At 39.8% G+C, this 19376-nt stretch overlaps 1 protein-coding gene across 1 annotated transcript; it reads right to left on the minus strand.

Annotated features, from left to right (window-relative positions):
* Window positions 1–1423: 1423 nt before the first annotated feature.
* Window positions 1424–8499, minus strand: btbd3b (BTB (POZ) domain containing 3b). The gene is made up of 4 exons (XM_053332955.1): window positions 8189–8499; window positions 7072–7162; window positions 5026–5144; window positions 1424–2456 (listed from the first exon to the last, which is right to left on the minus strand). The coding sequence occupies exons 1-4, from the start codon at window positions 8497–8499 to the stop codon at window positions 1424–1426; spliced, it is 1554 nt and encodes a 517-aa protein (XP_053188930.1).
* Between the last annotated feature and the right edge of the window lie 10877 nt (window positions 8500–19376).

Raw genomic sequence — 19376 nt, forward strand, 5'->3', positions numbered from 1 at the left:
AGCATCTCTTTTTACAGATGGGATGCACAACCAATATGTACCACTTGTGTTGTTTTATTTGCATCATCAACAATCATACACATTCGTTGGTCTCCCAGCGCTGTAGCACGTAAACACGGGACATGACACCGATTTGCTCATCCATTGTCCTCACCAGAAGAGCCTGTGGTTTATCAGACACCAGAAAAACATATTCAGTAGTACAGGAAATCAAAAAAAAAAAAAAATCTGCCTCATTGAAAAAGAACAAGTAAAACAAAATGACAAGTTTAATTACAAACCAACATCAGTACAAGTCTGAAGCATATGGACAATATGCTTCTCCAAATACTGACACTGTATGATCACATTTGGAGGGAGTGCTCAGCAGTTCAGAGTGCACAGATTTTCAACAAAGAGAAGTCCATAAGATAAACAGCTTCTAACACAGAATCAATCATTGATCTTTTTGCTGTAAACAAAACCAAGGTGCCAGAACAATTAGTACTACACATTAGATGAAATGGAACCTGTCTGCCCATGCTGTAAGTACTGTAAATACTGCAGTGCAGACAGTTTTAGATAGAAAACCAAAGGAATCTTTCACTCTACTATGTAGTTGTGAATGGTGATCACTTTAAGTCCTAATTTTCACTGTAAACATAATGACACTGATCTAACTGAATGATCACTGTAGTGACTGAGATGAATGTAGGTGCAGAGCAACATGCTACAGAGAGATCGGGGTTATGTGTCTCATTATATCTAGTGTTCCCTAATCTAAGACCCCTCAGGCCCTCTCTAAGTGCCCTTTACTAGATTCAAAGTATCAAAAAGCTGCAGATACAATTTGCAACCACTCAAACACAAATGCCTAATGGGTTTCACACACTACAATAGGACAAACAGTGTTTTTGACCGTAATTTTATGTTGGTATCGAGTATCATACAGCCTTTTTCACTTCCACCAGACTGAGTAATGACATGAAATACTCATCATAGAGAATGTGAAGTATTGCTGCTATATATGTATGTGCATTCTATGCAAGCATAGAAATAATAAACATACTGTAGCATATTCGTCATATAAGATATCTCTGTGTTCATCATTGCCCAGATGTGTAGCATCATATACATTTCAGAATTTACATATATTCATATATACAGGCACGTCTAGTGCAAGATATTTTTATCTTTTAGGACTTTTGTTCATCTACATGTTTGTACAATCCAACATCTTGAGATATATTTCTGGTCCTACTCAAATGGACCATTTACTCAAATCAAAACCACATAAAACCTTTTTTTGACGTCTGATATCAGAATTTTTTTTTAATAATAGTGACAAAAATAAACAAACAGAAAGTGACACTTTGCACAAAGTGATAATTTTCTATTTTCCATGGTTGAACTGAAAATCAGTCAGATCTGTGCACAGGAGTTGTCAAGCATAGAAGATTAGCTCAGGAATCTGACCACCCTGCACCCCTGTGCCATTAGTGCTGTCTGAGGAGCACTGGAATTGATATGTCACTTTCCCACATTGCACCTCTGTCATCCCTTCCTGTCCAAAGTAGCTCAGCTCATTCCCATCCAGCACCACACTGGCAGTGTAGAAGGTATCAGGCTCGATCTGGACCGGATACTCAAACCACACTGGGAAAGTGTTGCTGGAACCGTCTGAGAAGTATTTGCTGAGGTTTTGTCCGAGCAGAACTCCTTGACGTTTGAGCTCAATCTTGGCACTGTACTCTGCTGAGCCACAACTAGATCCATACAGTCCAAACCCAGCGATGAAAACTCTTTTATCCACTGCAAACTGTATACTGTCACAGCGGCCCCGATAACGCCACTGATTGCTTCGGTACGCACAGGACTGGAATCTGTGGCAGCGCTGGGGTGTCAGGCCCTTTCTGGGCTGGCTCACAAACTGCAGCTCAGGCTTCTTGGCTGCTGTGTACCACAGGAAGATGTCATTGGTCTCATTAAGTGTCAACACGCCCGACTGGGCTGCTCCATTAGCAAAATCATCCAGAGCCATTGTAGGGATACGTATCAGGTACATGGCCTTGCCCAAAACCTTGCGCTTGTTATCAGTCGATGAGGTGAGCTCCTGTCTCTGGCACTCAGCATCAGCCCAGCTGAGCGCTGCCTCAAATACCACTATCTCTTTAGCATTGAGTGTTTCCCTCTGTAGGATACTCTCAAGGGTCTGGGCGTCGATGTCGCAGAAGCCCTCTGAACGTAATGCCAGCTCAGCCTGGGCATCAATCACCTCCCAGCAGCGCTGTGTCAGGTCTGGCTCCTCGAACAGGCAGCTCTGGGAGAGTAACACGCAGGCGTTCTTGGCACTCAGGCTGGTCTCCAGGAAGTTGACGCAGGCACGTGCCAGGTGAGGGACTATGTACTTCTTGGCAGCATAAAGAGTGGCCAGTACTGTGTCAGCACTAAGGTCAATCTCATCGCAGTAAATATACCTGTTGACACAAAAATGTGATGCTCAGCTGTATTCACATAAAAAATGGCAAAGCCACACATTCATAACTGATGAGTTTATTTCAACAAATAAAGTCCAAATCGGACTTTACTTGGACAGATAGGTTATTATCTATGATGTAGGGGTATTATCTATCTATCTAAAATAAAAATAACTAGAAGAATGCACTCAGTAGAGTGCAGGTCTCTGCCAGGTGTGTGCAGTCATGATGGCAGTGAAGATACCAGAACCTGTCTTTAGTGGATCATAACATATTGGGTTTGCAGTTGCTCTGGATCAAGATGAGACCAAACTTCTCTGTCAGTGTCAGGTTTTGAGCCATGAAAAAGGCTAACATTTGGCAGGTAAGCCTTGTTTTTAGCCCAGCCATTTGCTTGAAATGCCTTTTGCTTTTCAGCTTTATGATCAGGATTGGTGTTATAAAATAGGTTTTTCAAAAGTTTGAATCACTGCAACTATGAGAGATCCTTAAGCATACAGTCATAAATGTGCACAAAATGTATTAAGCAGATGGGTCCAGATGAAGGCAAGATTAGCTGCAGATAGATGCACACACAACCAAACACATGATCCCCTCCAGGATTATGCCTGGGGATGATAACTAGAACTTTTTTGACAATTGTGGTTTATTACAGTATTATAGTGTTAAAATCATTGGCATTACTGCATCTGTTAAAAAACAATGTGGAAAAAACATGATAGTTTTCTATGCGTAGAAATATGTGTCACCAGAAACTGAATTTAAATCATTTATATTTGAATTTAAATTGCCCGACTTAAGATAAGATACACTTTGATGTCCCCGTAGGGAAATTTGTTCTGGACTCCGTCCTGCAGTTCCACAGAAGATAAAATCATACATATTGCAATGTAAAAGAAAAAACACCAGCATCTTAACAGCACATGGCTTCCATATACATATACAGTTTGCACATACACTTGAATAATTGCATTAGAAAAACTGGATTTGAATGACATCATTTTAATTTGTATTGCTTTACTTGAATAATTGTCTTGAAAAACTTAAGATCATAATTTGAAATGATTAGTTTGGAAATGGATTCCAGTTAACTTGAAACTAAATGTAATATTAGTTGCTCTGAACTGTATTTGATCTTAACTGAAAATTCATCTCTTTATAGATCCCAGTGAGGATGTGAGGAAGAGACACAAGGATGGAGGAATTGACTTCATCAAATGCGATGTCCTCACTCACTTCAATGTCATTACCCCCAAATATGTAGAAGTCAGCTATCACCATTTAGCAATGATTAAAAACACCTGATAACTGCTCCCATGTGTTATTATTTGATTATAAATCTGTAGCAGCGTCTGTCACAGAATGAGACACAATTAATTTAAATCTGTTATTTACTGAAAGAACAGAACTGACAAAAAGGGGTAATAAAACAGCTGTAACCTGCAGATTATGTTTAAACAAAATATATCTCATTTAGTTGAAAGTCTGACATTGTTTTCAGGCTCAGGATGATTTTCTAGGAGATATGCAGCTGTGTGGCATCTTCCTGAAGCAGCTTAGACAAACATGAAAAGAAGAAAGGTTAAGCCTTTTGGTTCATGTAGAAATATAATAAAGTTATGAGTGTTTTTATGATTGATTCATAATTCAGGAACATTTATTGTATGAGTGAATATGAAAAGTTGCTGTTGGTGCTGTCATTCCTGTTCCATGGGTAGTTTTCCTGATCTGCTGTATTACAACAACAGCCCATCAGATCAGCTGACCAATCAGTAAACAAGAAGCCTCCTCTCTCCTTGCTCCTGGAGGTGCATTTAAGGAATTGAAAAATGGTGGTAGAGAGAGAGCGGTTTGTGAGTCATGGTCGGAGGACAGACGAGGGAGGATGCAAGGAAGCATTAATTGGCTAAATGAAAAGCACCCCATTGATCAATGGGACAGAAGGAAACGGTTAAAAATAGGTGCTAGTGCAGAGGGAATAGCTGCTGATTGGCCAAAAAGAAGTTCTTTGAGTCTTCAGTCGATTGTTCTTCCTCTGTGACCAGATGTGTGTCTCAGGGAACTGAAACTGAATTGCGTGAACTGAATGTGGAAATATGTAGAGTTCAATTTTCAGTGGGGATCCAATTCACCTTCAAAGCAACTGAATTCAGTTTCATATTAATACATTTAATTTCAAATTACGCAGTTCAAATTCAGTTTTTCAATACCAATTATTATTCATGTTGAGCACAATTTTCTAGTGACATATTTCTGCCCCCTGTTTTCCGCCTACAAATGTATCTACCACCCACTGTAGCTCGCCTTGTAAGGATAGGAAAAACAAAACTCAGAAATGAAAGTGATAAAGGAACAGCAAGAAGGAGGCAGAGAATAATATGAAGTGATCCAACATGAAAAGCATAAAGTATAATGGAAAGAATGAAAATCAAATCAACAGAGGACGAAACACTTCATTTGAGCAACTATGTACATAAAGATTACATTAAGAAAAGAAAGTGTTGGAAGATGCCCAGTCACAGGAAGTGCTGTATGTTACAATGTTTAAACAATCAATAGAATTACTTACTTCAACATTGCCAGAAAGGCAGCTGGTTCCACATCTGGAATATGGATTGCATCCTTGTTTTCAGCCAGTTCACCATAAAACATGGCATGGAACACTGAGCTGCCCACAGCCAAAACATACTGTTGGAGGAAGAGAAAACAGTGACAGAGGCGAGAAGGAAATGAAAACATGCCCTAGTTAATCCGGAATTTCACTGGAAACTACAGTACATCAAGTGTAGTAACAAGTGGAAATAAGGAAAAGATTAGTTGTGATCATTTTTCTGAATCCAGTTACAAATGTAGCTCTTTTTCCGTACATAAAAACACAAATCTCCTCATGGATATTGAACAATGCCTCAATTCTAATCACTGGAGATTGAACCTGTTGAGTTTCTCACATAATGAGCAGTGCTCAGCCAGATACTATTTCCCCTGAGGACAGGCAGGCAGATTTCTAATGAACAAGATTGCCTCTGATTAAAAAAAAAAAATCCTACCAACACAACTGAACTGAGTGCAACAAAAGGTCAATTTACTGAAATTAATAACGTATGATGAAATCAGATGCAACACAATGCAGCTAATAATTTGAGGAATAAGCACTGTATGTAAGAGTATGAGTCTTGTAATTATACTCAAGCAGATTCATGTTTTAGGTCTGTGTGTATGTGTGTGAGTGTGTGTGAGAATGTGCAGCAGAAGTATATGTAGGTGGGTAAGTGGGTGGTATAAATTTCCCAAAAAAGGCACACAGTCTTGCTCTGAAGTGATTAAATTACAGTGAGCCCAATCTAAAATAACCTTTACAAATAAGGGCTTTTCAAAAACAATGATGTTGTTAGACACTGAAATGCATGTTTCATTTTAATAAAGAGAGGGCAGCTGACACACAGTTGCTCTTTCATGTGGATTTAAGACCAGTATATAAATACTACATGTGAGAATATGATTATTCCCACCTCTTGACCCCATTGTATTTTACAGATGTTCACTTGAAATATATAGCTTTGTAAATAAAATCATACTTGCATGTCTGAATTTCTACCAAATGGACACAATCAAGATCGCTACGCTGAATGTCATTATATCCCATTGGCATAATGTCTCAGCATAAAGTGTCCAGTCATCCTCCATGTCCTTCCATAACTGCTTTGGATAAATGCACCAAATGCACTGCAGCTACCAATCACACATAATACATTTGTGTCCTACGTAAAGACCAGAAAAGATGACCCACGCACGGCTCATCTGACAGTCTAGATGTGGAACGGACAGCAGTGCCAAAATTCATGGCTCTGAAAATCCCTTAACAGACTTAATGTGAATTTTATAATCATATTCAAATGGAGAATGATTATGTGCTTTGAGATTATATTCATGGTCAAGGCAACTATAAACCCTGATCAATGATTTATGTGAACATCTTAAAAAAACAATGAGGCCAGAGAGCGGATTAAAGAACCAAGTCAGCGGATGTCAACCTGCAGCTTTCGACTTGCATGCACAGGATGAATGAATATATACGCCCCAATTATGATAATCATAATCGCAGCTATTTAAGGTACATTTCATTGTACTGCCATTCCAAAAATCCAAAAAGATAATCAAGTAAATGAGTACAAAAGTGTTTCTAGGATGTGAGATGCAAAGTTGAATGCACTTAATTCCATGCTTTATGTCTATCATTGTTTCATCAGTCTATCATTGTAACTGTGTGCTGTTGGATGTATTTGATTAAAAGTTGAGTAATTGCGGAGCTCTTTCTGAAAAGCTGAGCTCAAGAAGAGAGACAAAGGCGATCCATTCTGTGCGAGATGACTGCTGGAGAGGATATCCCTTCCTCCTTCCTTCAGCCTCATTTACATAAATAATTGAAGACTGTCTCGAAAAGACACATGGTGCGGAAGTGAGAGTGGAGCACAAAGGATTTCAGTTAAATTACCGCTGGCAACGAGGAAGACTATTTTTATGCTGATATGATGTGAACAACAGTGGGTTGGCTGATTGCTTGTTTGTTAATTTCCTCCCTGCTGAGTCTTATTTTACTGGTTAGAGAAATTCTTACTCGGTGTCCTGGCAGCCGCTGGGTCCTTCCAGGCTGACCCACCACAAAGTGAACATCTGCCATCAGCTCATTGTTGAACATTACTGAATTTCTGAAAAAGGAGAGAGAAAAAAATACAGAAGAAAACACATTTTATAGATTTTATTACTTTATTTGTTCTAGGAGAGAAGAAGAGGTGAGATTAAATGATGATCAACACATATAACCTCACATATGAATCTGTGAGTCTATGAGTCTTTAGCAGAAGTTCAAGTAAAGTTGTAAACTACATGTATTTGTATCTGTCTTGCTACTCTAATACAAACAAGACTATTATGATTGCTATGCTTCAGCCAGACTGAACACATTGATTTAAAAGTTACACCACGTCACAGTATTTGAGAAAAACACAAACATTATTTCATGGCTCAATCATTTCTGAACTTGAACCTATACAAAGAGAGGCAAATGAGACAATCGACTAAATGGAAAATCCCCACTATGAAAGAATGGGACCAACAATAAAGCTGTGTTCATATATTATTGAGTAGTGGAACATGTCACAGGGGTGGATAAACAGCCCCATGATGTTCTGGAGAGACAACAAAGCCAGGTCGGAAAGCACACATTTTGCTCTGGACAGCTGGGGTCTTTTGCTGATAGGCCAAGGTAAATATTTAGATTTTAGTACAGAGCAACCTCTGCCTGTTGTGCGTATCAAACGCACCTGCTGCCTGTCCACCCTCTGTTATGTCAGAGCGGCAAAGTCTGCAGGAGTGGAGAGGGTGTAAACACAGATACCCCCAACAGATAGAGGGCAGGGCGGCAGGAACACCCACTTGTACTTATACACACACACATGCACAAACACATGCATGCACACACACACACACCTTAGTATAACATAGTATATTTTCAGGATACATTTCATTTTTATTAATTAGACTAAGTTTACTGTTTCTTCTTTCCCAAAACTTGCATTACAAATTCAGTAGAACATGCTTTTCTAATCTAACTTACTTAGACAATGTCATAATTAATTCAGTTGGACTTCATCCTCACTGTTTGTAATGTTGATGAGAAATGTTGGGAGCAGCAGTAACGGTCCCTGGTTCAAGAAGAGGCTGGCTGTACCTACCTTTCTCTTATAGTGGAGTACAGTCCCTGCCAGTTACAGTTCTGAATGGTGTTGTTGTTGTTGAGGTTCTGCTGCTGATACTGTTGCACTGTGGTTGTGGATGCCGGCTTTTTGGTGGGAAAAATGTCAGCTGCCATTTTCTTCTTCTTCTTGCTCCTCAGAGTGATGATTTCATAACAGACTGGGGGCAGCTTGGAGCTGCCACTGGCATTCCCTTTCTTGGAGCTTTTACTTGACTTGCTTTTTACTGACTCAGGAAGCATTAAGAAGAAAGTCAGACATTTCATGTTCCTTCCCTTGGCATCGACCATGAGTGTGTTCAACTGCCGAGCAGTGGGATTGCATGCAGAGAAGACATTCACCAGGAGCAGGCAGGTGCGAGGGAGGACTCGGGAAGAGGACAGCAGAGACTTGAGCTGTACTCAGCAGCACAGTGGAGATCCTGTCTGAGGTTTTACCTTCGGGAACTACGAGGATAACTCTCTTGTTATGCTCGTATTCTTCACTCCTCTGAAAAGTCAGGCTCACAGTGGTGATCCAAAGGCACTTTTCTTCTGTTTGAAGTTTGATCTGCTGACAGAAAGACTCCTGGGGTTCCCATCTCTGCTTGCCCAGAGTGATGAGATCAGCTCTTCAAATCACTTCTTTTTCTCCTCTGTTCCCTTTCCTCTCTCACTCACTGCTCTGCTGAGGGTTGGCCTGACAGCCCCAGATTTAGTACAGCTGCAGTGGTCCTCAGGCAGGCAGCGGTGTTTACTCAATTCCTTTAATTTCCCACTCTTACTCCTTGTGTGCTTCTCTTCCCCTTCTCAATCTCTCTTCTTCTGTGGCTCTACCGTTTCCTCTTCAGCACTTTCTTTCTTTTTTTACCTCCCTCTCCTCCATGGAGCACAGTCATCTGCAGGATGCTGTAGCCGTGGATGCTGTGTCGCTCTGCTCAGCCACTCGTTCTGCTGACTACAGAGGTTGAATGGGAGAGCGCAGAAGAGATAGAGGCCCCCCCCCACGGCCCTCTCAGCACAGTACACAGCTCTCTTCACAGCACAGCCAATGGCAGCGCACAGCATTCATGATTGGCTCATGCAGCCCAGTGCAGCACATACTTGAATATGCAATAGTCAACGTCTCTATTAAAGAGACAGCCATCCCCCATAAGAATGATATATTTATCTATAGATTTACTTCCTCTGTCCGCTTCACCTGGAGTCACAGCATGCAGTTTGCACCACAGCAAATATAGATCCCACATTATAAATCAAAAGGGCAATGCAAATGTACAGGGCTCTTTTTAAGGGCAGAATTTGCTTAATTCATGCATTCTCTGACAGTCATATTTCTTTTTTAATAAGCTTTTCATAAATGTGTACAAATAGTTGAATTTGCAATTCATTGTTCGCTTTGCTGCTTTGATTGGACTTACTATGACTTCAACACGTTTGCACATACAAAACCTCCTTAGATTCAAGTCCGTATAAGACTTATAGACACAATATAGAAATAGACAGACAATGCTACCATAATTTGACTTTGCACTGTAACTTATTGCAGTGTGTTAATATTCTTCCATATTTAAATATGTCAGATTTTAATGAGTTTTTTTGCCTTTTAAATACATGAAGTTCATCATGTGTTAATAATCACTGAACTTTTCTCTTAAAAAGCCAACTGCTTCCAGTCCCAAACCTAGAAAGTGTTCTTGTGCTTAAGCTTTCTTGTTAAGTCATCTCTTCAGACGAGTACATGGAGCTTTAAACGCAATGCACTCTTGGCACAATGTATAATGCATACAGCTCTTCTGCTCTTTGTATATAGTCAGGCTTTTGCACTGTGGGTTTTCTATTTAAAGCACTGGGATGATTTAGCTATTTTGTGGTAGTGGTGGAAAATATTATGAAATGCTGACATATTTGATGTAATAATAATCTAGTATTTGACTTAATTTAATATTTCAGTAGCACTATAACCACCAATAGCTGTTAATTTGCTGCATCATATCTTATTTCATATTTGTAAGAGGGGGAAATAAAACTGGCAAAAAAAGAGCAGGATAAATGTGAATAAATTGAATTGAGAAAGTCTTCCTTGAACCACTGTTACAATAATGATTTTTCCATAAACCCTAATTAACTGTCTTAGTATCTGCTGCTCAGTGGAGAATTAGCCCACAAAGCTCCCCTTATACACTGTGTGGTGCCGAACAGGGAAATTTGCTATGGTAACATCGAACCAACATTACAGGGCACCATGCTCTCAAATTGCAGGCCACTAGAGATGTTACCTTGGTAACCACATCCACAAGCAACAGTGGGACAGACATGTAGTATAGGGACATAAAAAACAATGGCTATGGTAAAGGTAACATGCTTATATAATTCTGCATTGTTTTACGTCACAATAAACCTTACATTAGATTACATTTTGTGCAGTTTTTTTTTTTTTTTTTTTACCCCTGCTATTTTATCACTAGATAGAAATTGTTATGTTTAAGAAGAAACCTTGATAACCGTGACAGAATACACATATTAAACCAACACTTTTGTGATTTATCTGACACCTCTGTCTAGTAGCCTATGTGATAAATATGATGTCATTTTGCATATATCACCCTAAATGGCTTCCTGCTTTCTTTAATTGCATTTTCTCTCCATTCATCAGCAGAAAATGTAATCTTGTTATTCACACATTCAGGTAGGAGTGAGAGGAGGAAGTAATAATGGTGTTATCACAGCATCAACATCACCTTTGTCTCGCACTATGTCATCATGTAGTCACACATTTTCACAGGAATGGAAAATATTAGTAGTAGCAAAGCAATCAGCGTTGTGTTACTAGTAATATTTTCCTCATTTAATCATTTATGCTGAAATAATGTAAAAAATGAATATAACGCAAACTAAAGTAAGTGTGCACAAAAACTGGGGAATACTGTACTCATACTCATCATATAGCCAGTGCTGAGCATATCTCAACTATCAGTCTTTTATGATTTTCAGATAAAAGCAGTAAATGGTTTGAAGCAAGTACCCACTTTAAACATGTCCCAGTGCTTGGAAGAAGTCCAGTCTCAGTGTATTAACTTCAAAAGGTGAAGTTAAAAAGCAGCAGAAGTCCAGCTGTGCCTTTGTTGATAACGTCTTGATGACAGCACTCAATGCAACACCCTTATCTTCAAAATGGTTCCACTAAGACACTTTCATCTTGAAAGAAGAACCCAATGCAGCCAGTGTGAAATTCAGACAAGGTGGACAAAATAGAAAGAGTCAGGTGCTTTAAACATTTCGATGATGCATCAGTAAATGAAGTTGCTCTCCATCTCTGCTGTTGTTTCCACCAGCTTGTATTCAAGAAAGTTCCATGAAGTAAATGACTGTAACATTCATCAGTATTGTTAGATTACACATCTTATTAATACATAGTGGCTAACTTATAAATCATTGGATAATTGTGCTTAATACACAGAAAAAATGAGCATTAGTGACTTCAGACAGTAAAGTACATTAACTGGCCTGCACACAGTAAACTGCGAGACGTGAAGTGAAGTGTTTTGGCCAATTTTTTCTGTATAAAAGTCCTATTAGTAATCAAATGAGGTATTATCATGATAGGGTTTTATTGGAAGGTCTGAAAACCTAATTGCGTCAAAAACCCGCTGGATACTGAGGTCATTAGTTATGTCGTTGAAGTGACTGCTTACCAGTGTGTGTTTGAGCACAGAGTTGTGGCCCTTGGTAGTGACGGGACTTTTCTGTAGAGAGACACCTGCTGTGAGGCTTGGCTGAGCTTAGCGGAGGAGAGAAGAGGCTGGGAAATGAACTGTGATTCAGGCCTGGCACACGGAGGCAGGGACAGGATCCAGCAGCTCGTCCTGTGTGTGCCCCCCGCCCTTCCTCCTCCCTCGCAAACCCCCCCCCCCAACCGACGCCTGCCCTATCCGTCGCCACCGTTATAGCAGGCAAGGGCACCTGACAGGTGGAAGGGGCGGAAGCGATGGCGTCTGCCCAGAGACTGGGCTTAGAACTCCTGAAAAAGAGAACTGTTAGTCAGCGGGGTCTGGGAGAGAGATGGCAGTCATGCAGAAGAACAGTGTGAGTGTTTGTTAGTTGTGTGTGTGCGTGTGTGTGTGCTTGTCTGTGTGTTGAAAGTAAGCAAGTATGCGAGTTAATGTGTGTTTATGAAGCTGAAACTTGGGTTTTATCCACACAACCTTTCCAACACTGCTCTGCTTATCCATTTTCTGTTCTCCTTGTTCACAAAGACCATCGTCTCATAATCAGCTCGTCAAAATTTGAATAAGACGTTTACACAGCGTAAACATGGAATTAAACCATATGCAAATAAAGAAATATGCAATCCTGTTATCCATGCTGATTTTTTTTTCAACAGTTTCTTGTCCAACATATGGCCTAACACACTTACACTGATCACAGAAGACAACAACACCATAGATAAGATGATAGCCTCCCCTTCGGCTCACAATTAATATGTCATAGTCAGAAGATGTATGGGGGTAATTTTACTTGTCTGGAGAGCACAGAAAAGACAGAGACTGTAGGAGGGCCACAAGATCCACAAGAAGCCCCTCTGGATCACATGTGTAAGAGGAAGCATTTTAACATAGGCAGACTTTCACTACATACACAGTAGCTATCGTTCTGTCTTTCTGTGTGTCTTTCTTTCAGCTGTGTGTGTGTGTGTGTGTGTGTGCGTGCTGCTGAGTGCGTGGACACAGTAATGACAGTGTAGAGAAGACCTTCTAACCCCCGGCCCACCACATGTTCACACGCTGACTCCCACACACTTTTTACCGCTGCTCACTCATCGCCTCTCTGTTGCTGTCATATAAAACTTGACAGCCATAATTTTCATCCTGATTAAATGTTTTGCTCGTGGTATGAGGTGGTCTTTGCTGATCTATTATGTATTCTGCCCTGCGGTTAATTCAGTTTATTTGTTTTGAGTGTTGTTTGGTGCCCCTCTCAAGGAATTACTGTTCGTTTGTGATGGAGGGGTTGGCATGAACCAGTGCCTGTGGGTGTTACATTGTCTGTTCTTGGTTTTTATGTAGCTATATTGGCAAGTAGGAAGATTGAAAGAGTATGATGCGGAGGAGTTGTACCTAGGCTGAGTTATGATACTGTTTTAAATATGATCTGCAACAAATACCATGTTCAAATGCAAAGAAGTTCTTGACTTTGAAATTCAGCATTTTAGACTCACGGTTGATGATCCCATTTTCTCAACGCTTATCCATTATGTGAAACATAAGGAGGACATGACTCTGGATGAGCTCATCCTGCATCTTGACATTAGGTCAGAATGACTCTTTCCAAAATATCTACCCTGGAAGTCTTCTGTTACAGAGGCTTTCCAGGTCTGGTTTGCATTGATTCAGCACAGAGGTGCAGGCAGGTTACAAAGACCAGCGCACCTGCTGTTAAAGAAGTGACTGCTCAGCTGTGGGAGGAGTTCAGGGCTAATGGAAAATGATTTTCAGTTTCTGATTTCTGAACCCCAAAGTGGTTTTGATAAACCATTGTAGGAAGCAGGATGTTGCTCAGTGGGTATAGTGAAATGCTGAAATTTGTTGGGGGGTATTGTTGAAAGGTAAAATGAAAATCCTGACAGACACACCTATTCAGTAAGCAGTACTGTAGTGTGGAGGCTCTAAAAAACCCTCTCTGAATGTCATTTAGTTCTACCTTCTTTTTTGCATATGCAATTTAGTGAATTTAATTGTGATGAGTAAATGCCAGCCATACGTTGCAGCTGTCTCTTATCCTCTATCTAAATTCTACTTCCATCCAGATCAATATGTGATTCATAAATTACAAATATTTTTGGCAATAGAAGTGTTCTGGAGTCTGACTGGAAGGATATGCTTCTTCACCAATTTATGAGAGTAATAAAAGACTACTTTATGAGCCCATATCGTTCATTAAAATCACTGACGTAGAATGTACTAAATTACATAACCAACATTGATTTTCCCGCAATACTAATCCAGTCTGGACACAGTTTATCTCCTTTGCATAGATCACTGAAGCAGTTACAGAGCTCTGCAGTTGAAATCCTTTATGTTTGGTTATTTGAAACAAGGCTACGACTGTGTTCTCTCAGATCTCCTCCAGGAGACGCTATGGAAGTGTGGGTGCTGGGGCAGCCACTGGGACCCTCCCAATTCTTCCACATTTAAGGTGAAAGCTGCTTTGACATATTCAGCTTTCAATAAAGCTTATTCAGAGTTGTTTACCATTTCAGAATATAATATTCACAGAAAGAAATCCAGGTGCAGCCATGGTTCAGGGAGCATCCAATTTATTGCAACCTCATTTGAATATCATCTCAAATGTGCATATGAGTATTGAACCATTTGGGTGGGGGGTGGGGGGGGGGGGGGTAGAGGTCAGCTCTGTTATCTTATAGGAGTTCTTCACCTGTAAAAAATCCCTTAGGATCAATGTTAAAAAAAGAGCTATACAAGCTACTCTTACTAATACAGAGTAACAATGATACCTCCTCCAGTTATTTTTAAATTAGTCACTATTCTTCCTTCTTTCTGTTCTTATTCTCAAAGCATTTGTTCAATCAATGCAATCCTACTGTTTCTATAATATCAACTAATCCGATTCTTTTTCTCTTTATTATGAGAACACTGAAAACCAATCATAATCTGCCTGTCAGATATTTACATTCTATATCCAACACCTCCACCTCCTCCTCAACATCCCCACCACGGTCCAGGACTTCCACTGGTATAGCATCAGGTTTTACAGACTCATACTCCATCATCTCACCTACATAAACCTGCCTGCACCATCACTCAGTTGTTAAATGTAAAATGTTTGAGTCAGTGACAGGGTTCAAATCACTCCATGTTGTAAAGTGTGCAGGTTTTCATTCCAACTAAACATCACAGCGTTATGATTTGCATGCTGTCAAGACAGGAGACGACCATCAGTGAAATCAGCTGCTTTAGTGTTATGTAGGTACTGAAATGTGCACGCTTGTTACCCGTACATGCGACAGACACGGTTGCTTATTCCTGCAGCACAGCACCATGCTCTGCTAAAAGTAAAATATGGAAAGCAAGGTGTTGACGAAGCTGTTTCAGTGTTGGCAGGAGTCCCACCGACGCTGGAAAGGCTGACCATATGGTTTGTTCTGTGATGTGATTTTACATGTCTACATGTCATGCAGATGCAGGAACACAAGTACCCCAAGCATAATGTGTAGCCTTATCACTTATCACTACACTAGCTTGTACATTTTCATACCACATATTAACATAGTAGGTGTGCTGTCTTGAATTGAGATATACATGTGTGAGTATCTAAACAGATTTGTTATGTGCTCAAACTGCATCAAAGGAGCCCCCCCCCCCCCCCAATGAAGCACACTGCTGACCAGGCACATACAGGCGTGGAAGAAAACGCAGAGCACGAGAGACGGAGCAGACAGATGGAAAAGAGATAGAGAGATAGTTTGTAATAACGGTCCTTTTGTTGAGGAGGAGGCGACGTCTCCTTACTGTCTTAATAAAGCAGGAGGAGTATGGCAGTGGGATAACAGTAATGATGTGCTCAGCTGTCTAGATCATATCCATGACATTTATACAGAGGGAAAGAGAGGAGGGGGAGATAGAGTGACAGAGAACAATAAGAAGTAAATATACAATACATTTTTTTTAATGTAGTTTATATGATGTTAAGGATTTATATACTGGATTTGCATCACACTATTGTGGCCACATGCTATAGCTTGTTGCAATGTGGATGCTGTCAGATGACCCCATGTTCTATATTGCAACATGAAATTGTGTGTGTGTGTGTGTGTGTGTGTGTGTGTGTGTGTGTGTGTGTGTGTGTGTGTGTGTGTGTGTGTGTGTGTGTGTGTGTGTGTGTGTGTGTGTGTGTGTGTGTGTGTGTGTGTGTGTGTGTGTGTGTGTGTGTGTGTGTGTGTTAATCAACAGAAACCATGGGGCAAGAGAAGGTCAGAGAAGAGATTGGGTTTTCTGTACTGAGTGAAAGCAGTCCCTATAGAAAGCCATGGAAAAGCAGAAAGTGAGATATGGTTCTGTGGAGCACATGGGAAAAGCCCTTCAAAGCTGATTCCTAATCCTTTTCTACCCCAGACCTCCTCCCTTCTCCTTCCCTCAGTTTAATCTCTGACACTGCATTAACATTTAAATTTTTCACAGCAATTTGAATCCAGTGTATGCCACGACCACCTAGATTTATTCATTTACACTAATTACCTACTGCTGCTGCAATGGGAGCGGATGGTTTAACCTTCTCACTGCTAATTTCTCATGATTTGTCTGCAGCCCTACGGGGCCAAAATATGACCTTTTCCAATTTTATTATCAGCAACACAAACAAGTGACAGTAATCAGGATAATGTGGTGGCAGCTTTAAAACACGTATCATTCCTTTTCAATTTGTAGAAAATTGACCATATGTAGAATGTTTTATCTTATCTCGCTTTACTTTCAATACACAATTCATGGTTCTGCTTTGTAGTAGAGATTTCTGTCCCAAACATATGCTCTGGCAACCAGCCAATTTGTTATATTCACTGGAGTTGAACAACTAAAGAGCTAAACCTGTTGCAGAGATTGGTATGGAAGATTGTGGGGTTTTGGTGATTTGTCTGCCTGTCCAGCCACACACACTGTTATCTTACAGACAGCTTTTGGTTTGTTGCCCCTGGCAAAGACAAAATAATGGCTTTTTGAGACAAAAGGACTTGTGCGGCCTTGAAAAAATGCCCAGAGTAAGTGACAAAAAGAAGGGCCACAATGGTCCACATATATTTTATGAAATGTACTATTACCTTTAGCTAAAATACAATAGTTATCTGCCATGATTGCAGTGTATATAACATTTTGTAAAAAATAGTTGGTGAAGGCCCAGGAGAGGTAAGTAAAGCCAACAAACAGTACTGTAGGTTGTTTCATGCATTTGAACAAATAACCAGTTCTTTTGTTTCTCTGCAGAGGAAAATCATTGTGTCCTTTCCCTCATCTGTATATTATTTCCTGAGTCAGTAATTCAAACCACCTGCACCTACACAAGGAGGGATGTCACTATAGGCTATACCAGAATGACCTTCACATGCATGCAAATCAAAATGTGCACAGTGCCAATTAGACTGCCAACTGAAAGATCCTATGTTTTTTTCTCCTTTTTTATGAGTACTAAGCCTCTGGGCATCTGGTAATTTTTCAGCACAATTAATTTGGGTAAACTTCGTTAAAAGGTCAGCATTGAATGATTGATTATGGCTTGTTGTGATTAAATATTTATTTCTGTGAGGTGATTGGAAATGAGATAGTCAATACAAATTCAAATCATCTTTCACTATCTTTTTTTTAAGCTTGGATATATTTTCTGCATGGAGTGTGTGTAGCCACACTGATGTACATTTAACAGTTCTGTATTCTCCTTACTGCAAAAAGATTTAGGCAAAAGTGATATTCACATGTTTCATTGAAGAAATGTCATATTCGTGGTTGCAAAAACTTTCATATTCTCAGAGGTCCTCATTCTAATCAAATGTAATGCTACTAAAATCCACCACAGCTCACTACTTAAGCTTTCATATCTTAATTTCCTTCAAATTAGCAGCCAAAGCTGACTAATTGGAATGACGCTACTTTTGGAGCTGCATGTTACACTTTTACTTTCTAATTTCAGATTTGTCTGACAGTGGTGCAGCCCATGTGGGTGGTGAACATGCCTGGCAGCTCACATCCAACATGCCAGGAGAAAAGACCGTACATACTTATTATAAGAGAAGAACATTGTTGTCATAGTGTAAGGTGGTAGAAGATTTAGTTTTTGTACTTTCGCAGATGAAATCCTTTAGGATGAGCTTCACATTTCTTTTGCATGGCTGTCTGAAATGGTGCAAATCCTGTAAATAAGAGGGAACAGAATGATATAGGATTAGCACACAATAGTTTTACAGTAATTATAAAATATGTATTTATAGTTTTGGGCATGGTTTTTTTTCAAAATACAATTTAATGAGTTTCATTTAATGCAAAAACCATCGAACAGCAAAGCACTTTTAGTGTAACTGTCAAATTTTGACACCGCCTTAACTACCCTGATGCAGTAACTCGCATCCATCTGCTAGAGTAAAGCCAGCATTTGCACATAGTATTTGCTGCAGGGTTTCTTGTACTGTACCATAGGTGTAGTGCAGCCTGTCACTGTTGTATTCCACCCGAGTGCTGTGAAGCTGATTTATAAGAGGGAGGGGCCCGTGAGCTGCAATCAGCCCATTTCCATCAGTGTTATGGCTGCCTGACAACATCCAGCTGTCCCTGATGTGCCACCGAGGGCCAATGGTGCGCTTGTCAGCTCTGCTGTTTTACTGCAGCGCTCACACAGACGAAAACATACACACAGTCACACATGCTGATATACATGCTGCCACACACACATAAAATAAACAAATGAAATACATTATTGTCTTCCAAAGCTTTGAAATCTGTGTTGAAATCTGTAGTCATGATGTATAAATATCAGATTTTAAAACTGAATATATGTTAATTAATAATAGTTTACTGTATGTCAGAGCCAGATAGAGAAATACAGATACACATAAGATACAGATCTACTCACAACATGTGAAATCACTGCATGAATTAGTTTCCACACATAGGCTTACATGAAGACTATAAACATTGAATTCATAATTATTGTATTGGTATGATTTCAAAGTGACAAACATAGTTTTGATAAGGCCAAAATGAAAATGAAAATAAGCTTTAACAGTAATTCCCTCACTACCTGCATTCAGACTCTTTATACTGTACATACACTATCTGGTCTATATGGACATCACACTTATATATGAATCACACATTTTTACACAGTGAGTGATTTGATCCTGACTTATGTTTATGTCATACATTTCCCTCTAATTTTATATTGCACCCAAAATCATTCCTTTTTTCCGATTCACTTTTGATGTCTCAGGAGTTGTACATAAAAGTTACGAGCAGTTTGTGTTGAGGGAAGAAGCTTCTCTAGTGAAAGAGTTTTACAAGACGATGCTCTCTCTGTTCTACTTTCAGACTGAGCGCACACATAATCAAAGCACTGACTCACAAAAGCTTCATCAGTGCAACCGTTCTCTACCCTTTTCCTGATGTCGCCTCTCCAGCTGCTCCCTCTAA

This window comes from Scomber japonicus, chromosome 14 (assembly GCF_027409825.1).
Source record: "Scomber japonicus isolate fScoJap1 chromosome 14, fScoJap1.pri, whole genome shotgun sequence".
NCBI lineage: Eukaryota > Metazoa > Chordata > Actinopteri > Scombriformes > Scombridae > Scomber > Scomber japonicus.